The sequence below is a fragment of the Vulpes lagopus genome, chromosome 10 (genome assembly GCF_018345385.1).
Source record: "Vulpes lagopus strain Blue_001 chromosome 10, ASM1834538v1, whole genome shotgun sequence".
NCBI lineage: Eukaryota > Metazoa > Chordata > Mammalia > Carnivora > Canidae > Vulpes > Vulpes lagopus.
The window spans coordinates 113,358,676-113,379,695 of NC_054833.1; the positions used below are offsets into that span (position 1 = coordinate 113,358,676).

General features: G+C 38.0%; 1 protein-coding gene across 3 annotated transcripts in view; it reads left to right on the forward strand.

The window, feature by feature from the left end:
• Positions 1–21,020, forward strand: part of CDH8 (cadherin 8) — a 362,680-nt gene that overhangs the window by 104,375 nt on the left and 237,285 nt on the right. For all 3 annotated transcript variants that reach the window (XM_041772883.1, XM_041772882.1, XM_041772884.1), the window contains one exon: positions 16,085–16,379. In XM_041772883.1, coding sequence (XP_041628817.1) covers positions 16,085–16,379 — 295 coding nt within the window. The remainder of the gene's footprint in view (positions 1–16,084; positions 16,380–21,020) is intronic.

Here is a 21,020-nt window from a genome sequence, read left to right on the forward strand (position 1 = left end):
AGATCTGAGATTTAATAAAATTAATATTATGAACTGTCTCATCAAAGACATCCTTAAGTGAAACTGGCTTTGTTTAAAAAAAAAAAAAAAGTCCTAAGAGTATGTGGTAGTGAAGTTTGACTCTGACTCTTAGTATAGTTTGGTGTCGCGGCCTTGATTGGTGCTAACATGGCGACAGTTTTGTCTTGATTATACTTGTACTCTCCATCCAAGTGTCAATACGGTGAAGAAAGCAAATAACTTTGACCACCCAGAAGGGGCTCAGGCATCCCTAGAGGTATATGGACCCATACTTTGAGAATTTCTGCTCTAGCCCTTCCTGTTCGTTCCAGCGCTCAGGTGGAAAGTGCTGACAGAGGTGTCTTCTATCCATAGAAGTAGAAGAGATCCTTTCACCAGCCTTGCAGCTTTGCTTTTTCCCAGGATTTTTCTGGTACTTTGACAACAAAGACTAGTTACTTTCAAACATAACTATAGGCTATTAAATGTGCCCACCAGGATTATGGCTTTCAGTCCAATCTACCCATTTCCCCACCATTGTTCCTGAACTGCCAGGTTACACACACACACACACACACACACACACACACACACACACATAGAGTAATTTGTGCAATACTGACCTATATGAAGTCTGTCTCAGTATATAGTCACTTTTTTAAAAAAGATTTTATTTATCCATGAAAGACACACACATACACACACACACACACACACACACACACACAGAGCCAGAGACACAGACAGAGGGAAAAGCAGGCTCCCATGGGGAGCCCAATGTGGGACTCGATCCCAGGACCCCGGGATCAGGACCTGAGCCAAAGACAGATGCTCAACCACTGAGCCACCCAGGCGTCTCACATAGTCACTTTCAAAAACCCTCAGTCTCACATCCAAAGATAACTGGAAAGCGATCTTCTTCTTTAGTATAATCACTCCATAATACACCAAAGTGAAATCTTTATTTTATTGTTAAGTGAAACCTCTTAGCAACCTGGTTCCCTTCTGGTATTTCTGGAAATCTTTCTCATAAGTATTCCCAAATCTCTTTTCTCAAATACACCAAAATTGAAAGTAAAGAAATAATACACAAAAAAGCTAATATTTTCTTCTAACCCCTGCTCATGCAAACGCTTTGTCACTTTGATTCCCTCTCCTGTCCACATTTATTGCTTCTGTATTACTAGCTCTTGAACTTGCCATTGCAAATAAACTAGCATGTCTGATTAATAGGAAGGAGGTTAAAGGGACCATTTGATCTATTTTTAATGGCCAAAGACTCCACTAGGCTAGACACACCTTTTTTCATGATCAAAGAGGGCGAAGAAGTTATGACTGTGCACGCCCATTATAGTTTCTTATCACAAATACATAGAAATACTAGGAATAAGAAATTAAGTGGGTTTCCCATATTCAAAATTACTCAGCATCCATTATGCACCTCAGTGCTGTTCTGTTATCAGTGTTGTTGAATGTATTATTTATTTATTATTTATTTATTTATTTATTTATGGGGGGTGTGAATACATGGTCATTTGAGAAAATATTTTCCATTAGGAGATTCAGATTTGCAAAGTGTATCTTATAATTCTCTAGTTTGACACAGTTTTTTGCAAATTCCCCATCGCTTCTCCCTATCTCTACCTCCTAGACTTGCTAGATTTCCCAAGAGCTAGGGCAAGTTCTTTCCTTTCCCCTGCTTGGGGAGGTTTCTATCATTAGGCTCCTTCCCACAGGGAAGTTGGGGGATCTAAGACTCTGAGGTGTTAATTGGATGTCATAGGTTTCCAGAGTTCATTTGATTTGGAACTCTGTTTCCTACTCGGTACTCAGAGTAGGACCCTTACCTTGACTATAAATCTCTTAAGACCTTGACTATAAATGACCCTTACCTTGACTCTAAATCTCTTAAGACTCTTTTTAAGCAAACAGGTAATATGTGAGATGTGTGTTGTAAAAAAAAATCCCTATTTTTGTTTGTGAACAGTGAAGTATTTGGTTCCTGGTATTTTTTATTTTTCTTACCCTGTGTTTGGTTCTCACACATGACATTAAAACAATAAAATGATTATGGGCTTCAGAACCAGATAGACTTGGATTCAGATCCTTTCTCCACTGCTCACTCTATATGATACTGAGCCATGACTTAAAAATATAATCTTCAGTTTCTTAATCTGCAAAGTGAGGAATCTAGTATGAAACTCATAGTATATTGTAAAACTGAAATGAAATAGGAAATGAATGTAGCTAGTGGAAACTCATCAATGTTCTTGAAGAAATGGCTGGATAAGTAAATGGATAGGTTATCCCCTTATTTTTTAAATTAAGGAGGATATCCTTAGAAGAGGCAAGATCAGTAGATATCTGATATGTAAACTTAACATTCCAACAATTCCGTACCTATATTGACCGAAATACGGTATTAGTTTTCTGTTGTGGCTATGACAATTTGTCACAAACATAGTGGCTTAAAATAAATGAGTGTATTATCTTATATTTCTGTAGGTCAGAAGTCCACTAGAGATGTCACTGGGCTAAAATAAAGGTCGCTGACTGTGTTCCTTTCTCTAGCCTCCAGGAGATTGCCTTTTCAATCTTCTAGAGCTCACCCACATTTCCTGTTAGTGGCCCCCTTCCTTCATCTTCAAAATCAGCAAGCTTGAATCTCCGACCCTTCTGCAGTCATGTCTCCCTCTGACCACAGACAGAAAAGGTTCTTCTAAGGATCCATGCAATTAGTCTGGGCTCACCGGGATAATTTAGAATAATCTACCTATCTCATGTTCTCAAAATTAATCACATCTGCAAAACCTCTTTTGGCAGATAAGGTAACATATTGGTAGGGTCTGAGAATTAAGACATGGGTATATCTGGGGAGGCTTATTTGTGTTCCACAACGGGATTCGCAGCATATCATTAGTAGCATCCAAGTCGCAGCCACCATTTTGGATAAGTAGGGTATTCGTAGATAAGTGGCTGGGATGCTTTAGGAAGACATATCAGTTTACTAGGGTTGTCAAAATAAAGCACAGATCGCTGGGTAGATTAAACAACAGGTCTTTATTTTTTCAGAGTTCTAGAGACTAAAAGTTTAAGATCAAGGTTTTGGTGAACTTGGTTTCTGCTACTACTGAGGCCTTTCTCCTTAGCTTGTGGATGGCTGCTGTCTTGCTGCATCCGCACATGGTTTTCCTGTGCACAATATCCTTGGTGTCACTGTGCGTTTCTAAACTTCTTCTTATAAGGACATGAATCAGATTGGATTAAGGGTCATCTTAACCTTATTTTGACATAATCGCCTGTTAATGGATCAGTCTCCAAATATAGTCACGTTCTGAAGTATTGGGAGTTAGGGGTTCAACATACGAATTTTAGTATCTAGTAAATATATTTTTAAAGATTTATTTATTTATTCAGAGAGAGAGAGAGAGAGAGAGGGAGAGAGAGAGAGAGGCAGAGACAGAAGCAGGCTCCATACAGGGAGCCCGACGTGAGACTTGATCCCAGGTCTCCAGGATCACACCCTAGGCTGAAGGCGGTACTAAACTGCTGTACCACCGGGGCTGCACTCAACATATGAATTTTGAAGGGAAAGAGTCTATCTCATAATACAGAACTTGAGAGGATTATTCTTGTTTCTGTTTAAAAGTCTAATAAACAGGGCACCTGGTTGGTTCAGTTGGTGGAGCATGTGACTCTTGATCGAGGGGTTGTGAGTTTGAGCCCCACGTTAAGTGTAGAGATTATTTTTAAAAATCCTTAAAAAATGTAATAAACCATTTTTATAAAAGTTTGCTATGTTGATGATGATGGGAAATTTACAGATTTCCAACAGATCTATAGATCTGTGGTAGGAAAACTGAGAGCATTTTGAGTTTTCAGATTTTCTTTCAAGTTTTGTTGTTGCTGTGTGGTATTTTCTCAGCTAATTTCTCGGTTTTGTTAGTGGAATGGAGACAGAGATGAGAGACACACATTTGGAGCACTGCAAGCTATGTTACTAGTATTTAATTCTGATAATTTGATGATATATTGGGCTCCATTTTCAAATATTTGTTTAAATATTTTTAAAATATTTTTAAATATTTTAAAAGTTTTAAAAAGGCAACTTTCACATACATGCTATCCTTATAACAATCTGAGTTGATTTTTTTATAATATTGCTGTTTGCCTTGTTAGAATCGTTTTAACAAGTAGAAACTAAAATAGAGAAAATGTATTATTTATTTTTGACAAGGTGTGAGCAAGCAGGGTTGGGGAAGGGGCAGGGGAAGAGAAGGAGAGAGAAGCTTCCTTTTAAAAAAATTAATTGGGAGAGACGATGGGATGAGGAACAGGGGGAGAGAGAGAATCTCTCAAGCAGACTCCCCTACTGAGTATGGAGCCTGCTGTAGGGCTTGTTCCCACAACCCTGAGATCATGAGCTGAGCTAAAATCAAAGGTTGGATGCTGAGCTGATTGAGTCACCCAGGTTCCTCTAAAATAGAGAAAACTTAAATTAGTTGTTCAAGATAATATCTAGTACAGTAGTCTTCCCTTCTGTGGGGGATCCATTTCAAGTCCCTCAGTGGATGCCTGCAACCTTGGTTCGTACCAAACCCTGGATCTACTGTTTGTTCCTATACATAAATTCCGATGATGAAGTTTAATTTATAAATTAGGCACACTAAGAGATTAACAACAATAACAAATAATAAAATGGAACGATTTTAACCGTATACCATAGTAAAAGTTTAGTGAATGTGCTCTCTCTCAAAATACCTTATTGTACTGTGCTCACCCTTTTTCTTGTGTTGATGCAGACTGATAAAATGCCTACACAAAGTGGAATGAATGGTATAGGCACTGTGATGTAGTTCTAGGCTACTGCTGACAGTCTGATGATAGTTCCGAGGAGGATCATGTGCTTCAGGACTGAAGTTGACTAAAGGTAACAAACCAGGGGCACCTGGGTGGCTCAGTGGTTGAGCGTCTGCCTTCAGCTCAGGTAACGATTCTGGGGTCAAGTCAAGTCCCACTTTGGGCTCCCTGCATGGAGCCTGCTTCCCCCTCTGTTTATGTCTCTGCCTCTCTTTCTCTCTCTCTGTGTCTTTCATGGATAAATAAATAAAATCTTAAAAAGAAAAGTAACAAACCATGGAAAGGGAAACTGGGATAATGGGGAGCTTCTATAGTTGTACTTTAGGTCTTTTGATTCTCTTCTGTCTGAAAGGAAGGGTATTTGGGAATCTGTCCAGTTAGCAGTCCTCTCATCCACTCTTTCATGCACCTATACATTGTCAAATAAACCATTTATCTACCCACCTTTCTCCCCTTAATTCTCTTATCAACACATTTATCCATTCACTCATCCAGCCATCAACCCATTCATCCACCCACTGAGTAGTCATGGATCAAACTTGAAATTATGATTATTTCTGTTAAATCTGAGCTTTGATCATGACCCTCTGCTTTCTTACAAGACTTTGAATGAGACAGTTTGCAAAGCTCAAGGGGTAATACCGGGTAACACAGCTAAGTTATTATTAGGCATTTTGATCCAGAAAAAAAGATGATTTGCCAATGTCACACCCTATTTTATGACCCAGACTAAACTCTAGGTTCATGTAGTTCTTTTTAAACTTCAAATGCAATGTTCTTTCAAGGTCACAGCATTTTGATTATCCCAGTCTCTTTATAAATATAGAATTTTGGAGAGAGGAGATGACTGTCATTTGGTTATCCACTGTGTTCTTTCCCACTGTGCTCTTGTCAGTTATTTGGATAACAAGATACATCCTGTTTAGCAAGTAATTGTGATTAGCACATCAGAAATCTAACTCATATTTTTGACTCCTCTTACTTCTCTGGTTAATCAAGTTCTTTTGAAACATAAAGAACACTGACACAACGTTCTCTTAACGTTTTCCTCCTTTTTCACAGTACAACTGAACGTTCCACTGTAAATTGACCTTTTGAAAACATGTAACATTTGAAAACATGGATGTTTTAAATATCCATATCTGTTTAGAATCCGCTTGTTTGCTTGTTTTATATGACTAATAATCATGTTTTTGTTTGTTTCATTTCTTTTTTACTCTTACTCATCTTGCTTGTATTGTGTATTATCACATTGTATATTGATTTGGCACAAAATTTCCCCCTTCCATATCTCTATATCCATCCACCATCCTTTTAAAAATATTTTATTACTTTTTTGTGTGTGTGTGTGTGTGTGAGAGAGAGAGAGAGAGAGAAAGAGAGAGAGAGAGAGAGAGAGAAGAGAGAGCATGAGTGAGGGGAGTGGGGAGTGGCAGAGGGAGAGAAAATCTCAAGCAGACTCCAAGCTCGGTGCAGAGCCTGATTCAGGGCTTGATCTCAGGACCATGAGTTCATGATGTGAACTAAAATCAAGAGTCAGACACTTAACTGATGTAGCCACCCGGGCGTCCCCATCCATCTTTCTAATTGAGGTAGATAGGTTTTCCCAGGAGATTTGTGAAGAGTGATTTGCTAATTGTTGAAAATCATGTGTGTGCCAAGAATCTTCATACAAGAATCTCTTACAATCTGTAGTTGAACTTCCAAAGACTATGACTTGTTTAGTTTGAGACAGGGACTAGTAATCTGAGAGAGAATAATTTGTTATGTTTTTCCAAAATCAATCTTTCAGTGAGAAACTCTGTGGTCCTTTTAGCCCGCCCACTCACTAACAAGTCCATCTGTTCATTCATCCATTGATTCATAGTATTTACTGTGTATTGGAATCTGAATAGGGATGGCTTAGAATCTTATTCAGTCAGCCAGTTCCTTATTCTGTTATTTCCTTTATTCATGAATTCTCCAATAAAACCATGTAGCTACTCATCCTCCTTTCCTTAATTATCTTATCAGCAATTCAGCCACTCATCCATCCATCCACTCATTGTGCACCTAAATCTAGTTTTAGTAATTGGTCCACTGTGACAATTCACCCACACTCTTGCCAACACTAGCATTTATTCAATGACCCAAAGCACATCGACTACTGCCCCCCTACTTCTAGGCTTACAATTATCAGGTAACAAATTTAAATGATGTGCCCTTTATTTTTATTTGTTAATTATACCTCAATAAAACTGGAAAAAATAACTTCCATATGTATCTACTATTTTTGTTTATTAAATGAGTGGATAAGTATTAAAAAAAAAGTGATTATCAAGTGCCTTACCCAATGGAAGAGTGTTAGCTCAGATCTCATTGTGCCCAGATTATTTAACTCAAGAGGTGACATTGTTATTTTTACTATAAATCAATGTTGTATGTTGAATTCTGACTCAGAATATGAAGTTAGGTATATTTTTTCCTGGAAAGCATTTCTAGGTTGGGGACCACCTATCATTATGATTCCAAAATTCCATCTTCACAAGAATTTTTATTTTAATATTCTAATTCCTAGAAGATATCATGCCTTTATCAGCATTATTTTTGTCACATTTTAGTCATTACAAAAACCTACAAGCAGGGCACTAAAACTATAATTAAAGCCCTTTTCAGATAAGAAAACTGAGTTTTGGGGATGGTTAAGTAAATTCCTAAGTATCTTATAGCTTTTTTTTTTTTTTTTTTTTATTTATGATAGTCACAGAGAGAGAGAGAGAGGCAGAGACACAGGTGGAGGGAGAAGCAGGCTCCATGCACCGGGAGCCTGATGTGGGATTCGATCCCAGGTCTCCAGGATCGCGCCCTGGGCCAAAGGCAGGCGCCAAACCGCTGCACCACCCAGGGATCCCTCTTATAGCTTTTTCTAACCTAGTTCTGTTCCTTATCGGCCCCTCATTCTAGATTCCATAATCTGGACTACTACTCCATAAATCTTTGGTTGCCTTACAGAAACATATTGATTTCCAAGCTTCAAAGATTTAATATAGTCACCAGGCTGTTATCAGAATATATTAGAAAAAAAAATGTATCTAACAGAAGGGAAGAAGGGAGTCAGTCCATTGTTTGGTTTAGTTTTTTTCTTATGATTGCTTGGTTAATTGTTGGACCTCCAACACAGTACTTAGAGGCAAAGAGAAAATCTGAGAATATAAAAGTCCAGCCTGCTTAGAGCATTTTTAGACCATTTTTGGAAGATGAACATACTTAATAAGCTAGTTTTTGTATGACATCGTTACACAATTAATCCGTCTAATTCTCCTTTCTCTGAATGCTATCAGCACAGATAATTTGACTCCACTTGTGTGTGGGTCTTTCTATAAAGAGAAATTTTGCTCAACATGATAGCTTAAATATTTGAAATGCTATTTATCATCAATACGTTGCTCTAAAAAAATGGGAACTTTCTTCATTAGGGTTTGGCAAAGAGATATGGATTTGCTCTGGGGCTGACACATCATGTCTCCAAACCTGTGAAGTCCAGACTGAAGATAGCAAATTCGCCAAGGTCATGAATGTTGGCTTGGGAAGTCTCTTGGCAAACAGCCTGTCAGCCTCCTGTTAATATGCTCCTTTTGCATTCCCATTTTGTGGAGCAGCCTTCCTTTCTGTGTCTTTGTCTATTCCATTTCAGACTTACAAGTTAGTTCATAAAATGTGCCTGTACTGTATAGTTTCATACACATGACTTGTAAATATATATATTAAATATTGTCATTCAGGAACAAACCAGGGAGGCTTTCCCACTCTGCCTCCTTCCAGCTAGGAAAATGGAAGGTCCCCACCTAACTACCCATGCACTCCTGAGGATCTCTCTAGAATCTTGCTAAAGTGTATGTGCTCTGCAACCCGATTTACTAGGTTGCAGTTGGATCTGTCATTATTGATTATATGTGCTTGAGAAAATCAGATGAGCCCCTCCTCAACGTAAAGCCGTTGCCAAGGTGCAGGATGTTAAGATAGGTCTTGTGCAGACAAAAAAATAAAAGAAAATAAATAGACTTCAATGAACGTTTACTTTGTGCCAAGGATGATGCTTGTTGCTGGGCATAGTGTTGAATATTATATATATAGGTCCTTCCCTTGTGGAAATATCTGTCTTTCTACCATCTAGGTCTATTCAAATGAGTAGTGTAGGCAACACATTTCCTTTTCTGACTGTATTTTTAGGTCCCGGCAGCCAAAAAGGAGTTCATTTGGCCTTGCTTCCAATTTTCTGTTCCTCTGGACACCGGTCCCCATGGCCAGGTCAAGCTGTTCATTGCTCACACCAGCAACTGACAGAGAATGCAGAGAACACATGTTGAAGATACAGATACAGGTGCTTTAGGAAAAATAGCATTTTTGTGAGGCAGGAATCATTTTCAGTGTGGGATGCTGTGTTCTATTTAATCAGGGGCTATTTCTTCTTTGGCATTTTTTACCTCTTAAGACAAACTTAATGGTAAGTTGGTTTATATGAGAATTCCTTGGAGAACTATTATTTCCCTGAATGCTTGTTTCCTTAAAGTGTATGATCACAAAAGTAACTGCATATTCCCAGCTTCATTTTATGAAATGTTGGGGTGCTATTCCACCCATTACCTAACTTTAATCCCTGCTCCTAATTGGTGGAGAGCGGCTCAGAAATATGAAAAGAACCTATGGCCTTTTGCTCTTTCTCTTCACCTGCCTTTGCAACCTCCCAGCAGCCTAAATATGTCTTTTATTTTGATTGAAGTCCTGCATTCTTATCATTTTGGAGACTTAGGCCAAAAACTTAGATTGTGTCGAAGTCCCTGATGTCATCTTTGCTATTGAAGGGTTGTGACCCAGGATGAGAGTGTCGGTCTGCTCGCGGATAGGCTCACAGCCGTAGCTCAGTTTCTCCTTGACACGCACATACTAGATACGGGGAATATATGCTGAGGTGTAATTCGACCCAAGAGCGCTAAGCTTGCTCTCTTCTCCAGAGGTGAGCAGACTCCGGAAAAACAGGGACCAGTAAGTGACAGTTTTATGCTTCACTGATCCCTGTTAACCCCTTCGGGTTCCGAGTGATGAGGATTCTTTCTTAGCGAGCAACCTGGATACTTCTCGAGGGCAAGAGCGGAAATGAGACTCTCTTCCAGGATGTCCTTCTGGAGAGACCAGACCTTCCAATTAAGCTCCGGTGCCAGAGCTGACCGATTTTCAGTTGATGAAGAAGTGATGAGTAATTTCCCTGCAGTTCACCGGATGTCATCCGTCATCGCTCTAGAGGGGAAGGTGGCAGAGTGGTAATTAAATCATTCTCTGGCATTCAAATAGGCACTAAGAGAAGAATTTATCTTTTCTAGACTCCCTTGTCCCAGGAGAACTTCAGTGTCCTCAGGGGTCCTGTGTGAGAAAGTTGAAAAGTCCTCTGAACTGCTTATTGACAGCCACAAAAGAAACACAGGTGACATTGAAGACCGCGGGGCATGGGGGGCCCTTGTTCTGAGAATGGTGATTTCTGGGTTTTGGATGCTTATTATCTGTTATCCACGTAGCACGTGGCCAGTACCCATCCGTCCACCATCCTTCGGTCAGCATTCCCATGTGCCGTGTTCTGGATCTTATGCTGGATGCTAGGGTTGCACACATATTTAGGGAAGTCCAGGGCTTTGGGTTTAGAGCAGATTAGAGTTTAGGTCACTGGGCCTGATTTTTCTAAATTCCTTTCTCTGTTCTTTAAATCATTGTTTTGGAAATAGATATTTTCTCCCTTGCCGTCACATTTACTTTATTCCACAAAACCTTTTTGAGCTTCGACAGTCTGACAGATGCCTTACTGAGCAGTGGGAATCCAAAGGACAATGCAAATGCAAGTGATTCTTTTCTTGACTTTCAGAGTCTAAACTCCTTTTAATGGGGGGGGGGTATTATGCAAATATATGGAGGATGGTGAGGTTGTAATTATACTGATACTCAGAGTTCAGCTGGATTGTGCAGTGGTTCCGTTATGGTCCCTGAGATGGAAGATATCATGGGGGAGACCAAGATCACCCTTGCACCCCAACACTGCCTGCGGGGAGGGGCCAGTGGGGCAGTTTGGTCTGGTTGTGGATGTGACAGGCTATGGGCATCAGAACTTGAGAACCGAAATCAAGGTGCTTTGTGCGTTGCTGTGTAAGCGTTCTCCGTGACCTCCTCTCCTCTCTCTTTTGCCTGCAAGACCTTTGCTTATAGGCACACACCAGCCTCTGTGAGGTCACTAAGACAAAACCATGACAGCGTCAGGCTCCTAACCGAAGCCTTGTATCTAGGGACTCTTCCTACTGTTACAGTCAAATCTAGACTCCATCTCTTGTTTTTAGGACTCCATAAAATCAGGCCCCTGCCTTACTTTCTATTCTTATTTTTTTGCCACATTTTCTCTCCTTAACTCAGTGCTCTAGCCATATTAAATCATCTTTACTTCCTCTAACGTAGTGGGCCCTGTCTTTTCCCTGGATCTTTATCTGTGCCATTACCTGTGGCTGGCTTGCGTTCTCTCCCTTTTTTGAGATCTGAAGTTTTAATCATTACTTCCTTGGGGAGGCCTTTTCTGAGTTAAGTAAAATTTCTGTATGCTGTTATAGGCCTCCATATCATAGCCTTTAGAGCATGCATTTGAATCCAGGAAATTGACTCTAAAGCTTATGCTGTGAAGATTGCCACTCGCTGATAGTGCCTTCTGCGGAAAAGTTCCCTAAAAATCTCTGAATCACAGTCATTTCCTTGGCGAAACAGAGAAATGCTCTCCAGTTTGCCATGAGGATAGCACCGCATTTATACCTGTAAAATGTTTATCAGAGAATAATGATGAGTAATTAATAAGTCTGCTTACCCTAAATTTTCTGTTTGCATGTATCTCCCACTAACATATGGGCCTTTGAGAGCAGCGACCATACCTGTGTTGTGTGTAAACATCTTCTGTTCATATGTAGTAAATGAGTGGCTGAGATCTTTCTGTACCACAGCCAGGTCAACAAGCCCTACCTGTCAAGGAGAATTTGCAGGTGTCCCTTATCCTGCCCATTCTTTCTTGCAGGAGCAACCCCTGGGAGAGGTGGTTTTTGCACTTCCAGATGATGCACAATATGTGAAACATTTGGGATATCTTGTGCACCATGATCTCACAGAGAGGGTCTTGAGGAGGATAAATTGATGGGAACAGTGGAGTTGCATTGAAGTGAGCGGGTTCTGACAGACATATGTGATGAACAACAAAGAAAACAGCTTGTCTTCATGTACCTCGAGTCCTTTTGAAGTCCAGACCTGGAGTCTTATGAGTATTTATTTGCTGCCCGTAAATTGTTATTTTTGCATACTCACAAGTCTTTTATTTGTAATGTCAAATTGGTTACTTGAATAACCATATGCCAGAATGTGTGTGTGTGTGTGTGTGTGTGTGTGTGATACAAGCAATAAGATGAACCAAATAAATACAGAAACACAATTTTCTGTTTCAAGAATACCATTAGCCGAGGGATCTGGATTTTACTCAGATTTGCTAAAAAATGAATTTCTGGAGGAAAGAAGGAACATACAGTGTTTACTAAGGGTTTTCTTTGGTTTGGTTTTTGTTTTGTTTTTACCATTTTTTCAAGAGAGTCTTGGGAAACTTGCTTTCACTGGAGTTGCAGCTAGGCTTGCTGCAAGGTTTTCAGAGAGCTGCACATGGTTGAGTATGACATAAAAATAGTTTTAGTTATTGTACGCTTACTTCGTCCATTCCTTTTTCACTATTTCTCAAATATTATCTCAGATTACAAAATTGAATCTGCAGAATAGATGCTTTATCCCTAAATTATAGACAAAGTAACTGAAGTTCAAATAAATGCATTCATCTCTCCATTTCATATAGAGACATAAATATTAGCTTTGTTTTTTTTAATATTAGCTTTGTTTTACTGTTTTAGAAATCTATGCTCTTCCCTTCCCCTTCTGTTACTTTTAAACACAAGAGACCATCAAAACCTAACTTAAGACCGTATGCAACTTACTTATCAGAGGCTATGATAAATGAAGAAAATTATGACCCAAATAAGTTTGAACATAAATGATGATAACACCATTTTGAATGACTTGAGTTTTCATAGCTAAAATGGTGTGCACAAGAGTTGACGCATACCAGTACTCCATGTCTCAGGATTGCCTTGTATGTGGATGGAAACCTCTTTGAAGGATATATTATTCAAATTTTCTTTTTTTAATAAAAATGCTAATGGAAATGTTAAAATGCACATAAATTAAAATGATCATAAATTAGGATTAATATCACATTAATGAATTATAATCCCACATTCATTAAGATAAAGTGGCATTTCAATATTTGCTCTTGTTAATAAATTTAATACAATAAATGAAAGGGATACATTTGGAGATTCAATAAATATTTGATGTAATCTTAGGCTTTAACTTTTTAAAATATTCAAAAGTAAAGTAGGAGATCTAGATGCATTTGGATTCTTTGTTGCTATTTTATGTCTTTTTTTATATTCTTTTCTTTTCATTTATTGAAGCGCTAAATACAATTTAAATTGGCGAAGAAAGCAATAGAGCCTGTTCTGAATAAAAGTGATCCCAGGAGAACACAATGTCTTTTAAGTTTCTAGGAGTTTCTTTCCACACAGCATTTTTTTTTTAAAGGAACAAGTAAAAAAAAAAGTAAAAAAAAAAAAGTAAAAAAAAAAAAAAATAAAAAATAAAGGAACAAGTATTTGAAATTCAAAATTATATGGTGCAGTGACTGGTCCTGAGTCCTGTCCTCCACATGCGCTCCTTCTCGGCCGGGAGCGCCACATGGTCCTGAGCAGCCTCCTCCCCACCCCTGCCCTACCCCAGTGTTAAAAAAAAAAAAAAAAAAAAAAGATATATATTCTTGACTGAAGTCTGATTGGGAAATATCTCCTGTCTTTTATTTTAAGCATCAGATTGTTTTACTTGATTTAAAAAGGAAAAAAAAATACAGAAAATTAAAAAAAAAAGGCTGAGGGTGTTGTTGAGTGTCTGTTTAGTGTGGAGGGTCTTTTTTTGAGGCTCTCCTAAAATAAAGTATTTTGATAAGCAAAAAATATATATATATTTATGTATATATATATTTTGTTGTTGTTAAACATGCAATTCAAAGTTGGTACAAACAGCAACTAAAAATGTTATACTTTTTTTTTTCTTTTGGTGCATCCCCATGAAATGTAAAGTAGTGCATATTATTCCACTGGAGACTTCTTGGACATATAGAAAGTCATTTCATTAGCAGTGCAGGACGTTTAAAACACTTATTTTACAATGGGAAATGAACAACCCCCACCCTCATAAGGTTTTAGTTGCATGAGAAAGTTTAGCGGGTTGCCATGACTCTAATGCTATGGATTTCAGACCATTTTAATGTGGCTACAAGGTTTATTAAATAAAAAAAGTTGAAACATTTCAGCATTCATATATATATTATATATAAATATAATATATATACCAAATATATAATGTGTGTGTGTGTATATATATATATATATATATATATATATACCAAAAATATGTGCATGTAGGTACTATTTCACAGCCTAGTTCAATGATTTTTTTCTTCTGAAAATGCAAGCTATATATATATATATATTAATATATTATGTATATAATATATATATATGTAGTTTTATTTTGGTTTTTAAACAGGAGTCAACAGAGCATAGAGAAGATGAACTATGTGTCAGAACACTCCTGTCTCCCTCTTGAGGGTAAACTGAAAATTTTAAAGCAGGGATTCAGTTTTCCCTAGTACTTACCAAATGTTTCAGGTAGAGTAGGAGTTTAGTAGATTTTTGTTGCCCTTATAACTGAACTAACATGAGTTCGGTGCTTGGTGAGGCACAGACAGACACTGCACCAGGTGGTGGTGTTGCCCAAGGCACCTTTATTTGTGGCAGGTAAGGAGACCCTGGGGAGTAACGGAAGCCGTGACTTGTCGAGCAAGGGTGACTAGGTTCCTTTTATTTAGGGTTAGGATGAATATTTCGAAAGGGGAGCCTTGTCACTGGATGTAGAGGCAGACATAAAGAAACAGGGTTAGGCGGATATGTGTATGTCATGTAAATGAGGCTTGTGCTCCCCCTGGGGAGGAGATTTTACTATTATAATAAGATAAAGGTAACTGTCAGTCACTCCGTGGGTCACTTCATGGTCCATCTTCTCAGGTGTGTGTCAGGGATTTAGTTCACACTGGGCTGGGTGGTCTGGGCCTCCGGAAGCTTCCTCCAGGCAGTTCTTACCATTTGAGAGAGTTTCAGTTTCCATCATGGGATGTTATGCCCATAGGGTCTATTGCCCGAGCTAAGAGATAAGCTGGAAAGAGAACTTCAGCAAAGATGTGGAACAAAGGTCAGTGGATACAAGCAGGTAAGCAGTAAAGGTCAGGTCTTGGGGTCTAGCTGGTGACACCCCAACCTGAGATGAGTCTGTGTTTCTGCGACAAAGTTTGGATTTTCCAAGGGGATCCCTGTTTTTTGGCCTCGGTGCTCTTTGTGAAATGGAAATAAATTTCCTGGACAGAAGAATTGTACAAATCAAAGAAAAGAAGGTACTAGAGAACATATTATCTTAATATGCATCAGATTGAGCATTTATTTATTTATTTATTTATGCAAATGTAACACATAGATCTGAGTTGAATTCTGGGTCTACTGCACTTGATTCCATCAGATACGAACTTTGCAGAGGTTATTATGCGCCTTGTCAAGCCTCACTTTTCTCATGTTTCATGTGAACTACTGTAGCTCATCAACTTTTGGAAAAACTAAGAGAATTATCATATAAGGGAAGCAAACCCCTTAGTTCTTGGTGCACAGAGTGTGATCCATCAAAGGTAGCTAAGAAGAACTTTAAAAAAATGTATTAATAAATGGAAAATAATTCATACATTTTTGTGTTTTCCTCTTGATCTTTTTATCAATCTAAATGCACGTTAGTTTACACCAAATAAGTCAGAGTACTTCTTAGGCCTGTTTTAACTGATTTGTATAAATTTCATTATATTTTGTTTTGATTGATGTGCACACAGAGTAAAAACTCTTTGTGCAGTTACTCTTAGCGGAGATTGATGAAGTTAGGATGAATGTAGAAAGATCCAGCTTGATATTCAAACAGGAGATAGTTAAAAAGTAACTTTGCAAATTGCTCCATTGCTAACCCGTGTCACTTTTCCTTTTAGCTGCACACAGACCTGGATCCCGGGAGCAAAAAGATCAAGTATATCCTATCAGGCGATGGAGCTGGGACAATATTTCAAATAAATGATATAACAGGAGATATCCATGCTATAAAAAGACTTGACCGGGAGGAAAAGGCTGAGTATACTCTCACAGCCCAGGCCGTGGATTGGGAGACGAACAAGCCTCTGGAGCCTCCTTCTGAATTTATTATCAAAGTTCAAGACATCAACGACAATGCGCCGGAGTTTCTTAATGGACCCTATCATGCCACTGTGCCAGAGATGTCCATTTTGGGTAAGTATGCTTCCAATTTCACAGAACTATTAAGAGTCATCTTTAAAATAGCTCCTGGCATCAGGGCTGGTGTGTTGCTGAATAAAAGACATTTATTACCGTCTTATCTCTAATTTGCATTTCCAAATCCCCTTTTTTGGCCTAAGTTCCACAGCTCAATAGCTTTAGTCCCTTAGTAATAGGAACTGACGAAGCAGTTTTTATTAAAATATGTCTCCTTACAACGACAGTACCTCAATAGGCTGAATTTGTATTCCTCTCATAGACGTGGAGTTTGAGTATTGTTACTGAGATGGATTTATCAAGATTTGTTCCAACATGCCAGACTAATCCTATTGATATTTGCTTGATGTTTAATTATTTGTTTGTGTATATTCACATGCAGATGCAGTGCATAGAGAAATAGAAAACGGTCTAGATCTGTAGTCAGCCAGATATTGGATTGAGCTGGTGGGTCAAGTCAGGAGTGAATTAGGAAATCACAGTTGCCAGAGACTTCTTAAATGAACTTTTTTCTGGCAGTGGATATTTCAAAACATGATTTTCTCCCTTTCTTTTTTCCTTTTGTGGATATACTTATCTATTCCTCAACCCCTGGCGTTGGTCTGGGAAAACCCTGTTCCCAGACTTTATACTACATGAGAGGAGGGGTTTTAGGGCTCTTCCTTATGGGACAAAAATAGGCAGGATCCAAAGTTCAGAGTATAAGACCACAAGAGAAAAAATAATAATAACAAAAAAAAGACCACAAGAGTCATTCCTATTTGTATAGCATGTACCCTAGTTTGTTTCAAATTGCATTGAAGACAAACTACAAGAATACATGCCGTGCAGCAAAGTCACAGAAATTTGAAGCAGCTGAAATGATGAGGCAAATAAAAAACACAAGTAGACGTCTAAGTTGAAGGCCAGCATTAGGTAAATAACCTGGCTTCATTTAATTTCTTCTCGTTTTACTTACAGTATAACTTTGGTAAAAATATCCACTGCAGCAGCTAAGGAGGACTGATCTTAGGTCTTCGTGTGTTACCCATGTATATCTCCTGCCGGGTCTCCGCTTTGCCTATTTCTTCTGCAAGGAATACTACTTTTTTTTTTTTTTTAATTTATTCATGAGACACACAGAAAGAGGCAGAGACACAGGCAGAGGGAGAAAGGGAGAAGCAGGCTCCATGCAGGGAGCCCGATGTGGGACTCGATCCTGGGACCCTGGAGTCATGCCCTGAGCCGAAGGCGGACGCTCAACTGCTGAGCCCCCTTGGCGTCCCCTTGTTTTTCCTTCTTATCAAAATTCAGTTGCTCTTCTACATCTGGTGGAAATGATACTTTTTCTAGGGAAACTTCTATGGCTTTGGAGCAGGCAGTTGCCTTTCTACCATCATCATCACCACCAAAAGAAACCCATAAATGAGCAAAAGCACCTCCATGTTTATAGTCCCTTGAGAACCTGACATGCAGACAGGAACTGAGAAACACTACCCTTTTCTTTCTTTTTCTCCCCCCTTTTCTTTGATCAACGCTTTAAGGGCAGAGAATTTCCCTAATTCATCTTTTTTTTTTTTTTTTAAATCCAGATTAGAGTAAAATGGCTTTAAAGGACTATTGATACCTACAATAGAGACAGAACACAGTGAAGTATTATTTTCATCTCATCACTGTGATTTCTGCATCATAGTGACCAAATCTATATCCATTTATTGTAAATGTGTCAGAGGTTTCCATTTCTGTGTAATATGAGTCATGTACCTGATAAATATGTTGAGAAAGAAAACCCCAAAAACTTCTGCAGACTTCAAGGTCATTCAGCTAAGAAAAGGATATTAAAGATATTATTAGCTACCTAATGCAGTGTATAAATATCTACCTGTAAGTATATATATATATATGCATTTTCCCTCTATTAAAATATTTTTCTTGATAAGAAAGTAGAGAGTAAAGGAAATAAACTATTCTAACATATACACAGTTATTTTTTTTAAATATGTATCTTGTGACATCTCTTCCAAAAACCTGTGGTTTGTGCTACAATTGCAAGTGTGGTTTTTGAAGTTAGATAGATGGAGTTTTGAATCCTGGTTCCATCCCTTATTATCTGGTTGACTTTGAAGTTCAGGGAGGTTAAATTACTGCTTATTTTCCTGAGCTACAATGCAAAGATAATAATTTCCATCTTGCTCTCATTGTGTGAGAATCGCATGATAAAATACAAGGTAAAGATATGCCATAAAGTAAGTAAGTGTTCAAAGTCGGTTGTTGTGGTTTTTAGAATTATTTTTATTAATCTACTTTCCACGTTACCTTTGGACCTTTCCTCATGTATTGATTTTATGCATTGGGTGTCTGGTTTCTGTTTGACTCCAGCCTCTCTGGTTAAAGGAAGCAGAGGCAGCTGCACTATTTTATTGTCAACTGTGAATTATTCCCTTCATTTCTCATGAAGGTGAATATCAGGATGAAGGTCAGCTACTATCTCCTTTCTCTCCCCATTACCACTGTTCTCTCTAAGCCTGTCTCTTCCCTCCCCTCCTTAGTTCTTTCATTTTTCTTCCTTTGCTACTGCAGAAATGCCAGCACTTGCACCTGTACGCCCTGAGGAATGCCAGCAAGGACTAGGGATTTCATTGTGCAGAAAGTGAAGAATAAAAATTGTAATTGAGAAATTTACCAATATTAAATTGAAATGAATGTGATGTTCAAGAACTGTCTGCCAGTTGACAAGCTGTCAAGACAAAACACACATATATATTTGCCCAAATGGCAGCCAAATTATTTTAGAAATATCTTACTTGGAAGCTGGAGACACAGGTCTTTTATATTCTACTGTGAATTTCAGAACTTGATGAGAATTCATTTTTATAGCAATACCACATAAAGAGTGGCATGTGAGCCTGTCTGATTTTGACTGTGAATCCCAAACTAGCATTGTTGAAGTTGGTTTTCCAATGCACATTTGCCTACACTTATTGAGCTCCTGACAAAATAGATATTTTTAATGCCGTTGTACATTGGGGCGAGGGGGTGTTTAGCCCTGACCATATGCCTACACCTGTGTTCAGATAAAATAAAGTTTTTATTTGAGTTGAAAATAGAATCTCATATTATTTGGCTGCAAATGTGCTTTCTGTTTGTGTAAGTGACATAATCCATCTAAGCCTTACTTTATCTGTATAGTGTGCACAGTGATCTCTACCGAAATAAACGTGTTTGGAAAAATTCAATGATTATATTTAAAGTACTTAGCAGAGCATAGAGTTAGTGACCAACATATATTAGTTTCTTTACAGCCACCCATTTGTAAATTACTTCTACTGGTAAGATTCAGTAAACTGGTACGAATGGCTTTGCCAATGAATAATCTCTCAGCGAGCCTTACCTTTTGTACTTCAAAAATGTACATGTTGGAATGAACCCCATTTATTCAAAAATTTACATGTTGGAATGAACTCTGTTTTATTATATTAGTGAAGGGCTGAGAAGCTAAGTAGTGCTTAAGCTGGTGGCATTACTCTGTTGCAGAGTACACAGTTACATTACACGTAACACTGAAGGTTTTTTTTTAGTTTTCTTTGAGACTCAGAGCTTCTCTAATGATGATCAATGTGTATTGAAAAGTTGCTATATGCCAGAAGCCTTTAATATCCGTGACAACCCTGTAACATCAGTACTGATATTAACTTCCTTATATCTCATTATTTTTAATCAGAAAAATGGGGGAAATAATAGCTAATCCAAATCCAGATATTAAGTGGAGGAGCTGGGATTTAAATCCAGACATCTGGCTCTTTCTCTCATGGGTTTAACCAGTATGCTGTACTAATCTTTGATAATATCTCTAGAGAATTTTGTTTATACGAGCACTCCGCTTCTGCTGCATATTTATAATAGTTAATATTTTTTCAAGGTGGAAGAGCACTTGAGGTCAACACACTTTGCAAATTAAATCGAAAACTAAGACGGGATTTGGAAAGGAAAAGTTTAGGTAAAGTATTACACAATTTTCAAGATAGGCACATAAGCACTTGAAAAATGTAAGAACAATACATCCCATAGAAATTCAAATAACAATAAAATTAATTAGCAGACATGTGGTGAACACTGGCATTGAAGTGCTGTTAATATAATAGAGATAAAGACTAAAGAGAGGAACTGAGATTGACTCTAGATTTCCTGGTTGTGCATGCAAAAGGAGAATGCACTATCCACAAAAAATTCTGTGTCAAAATATCAGAAAAAAGTTAAGAGATGATTTAATAAGCTATATTTTTTAAAAAGAGTATATCTGACTGCTTTCCAAAGGCTTATAACTGAAGTGGTTATGGAGGTCAGTACACGATGCAGGTGAACCTACTCTCCTTGAACATGAACTCAGCCAAAGGGAAATGTAAAAATTTGAAAATATTTTCTGTCTTCTTCTTTCTGTTATTCTTATTCTGTTTTATTTTGCCATTAATGTTAAGCCTCTTCTTTATGAATATCTTCTTTTTTGATAAACATCCTCCACTCCTCTTGAAGGAAGGCCCGTTTAAACTACATATTATTTATTTTGTATCTTCGTTATCTTTGATTTGGAATACATTTAATCATGGAGAATTTCTCTTAGTCTTCAAAAAAAATAAAGTGAAAACATTAAATCTTAGAGAA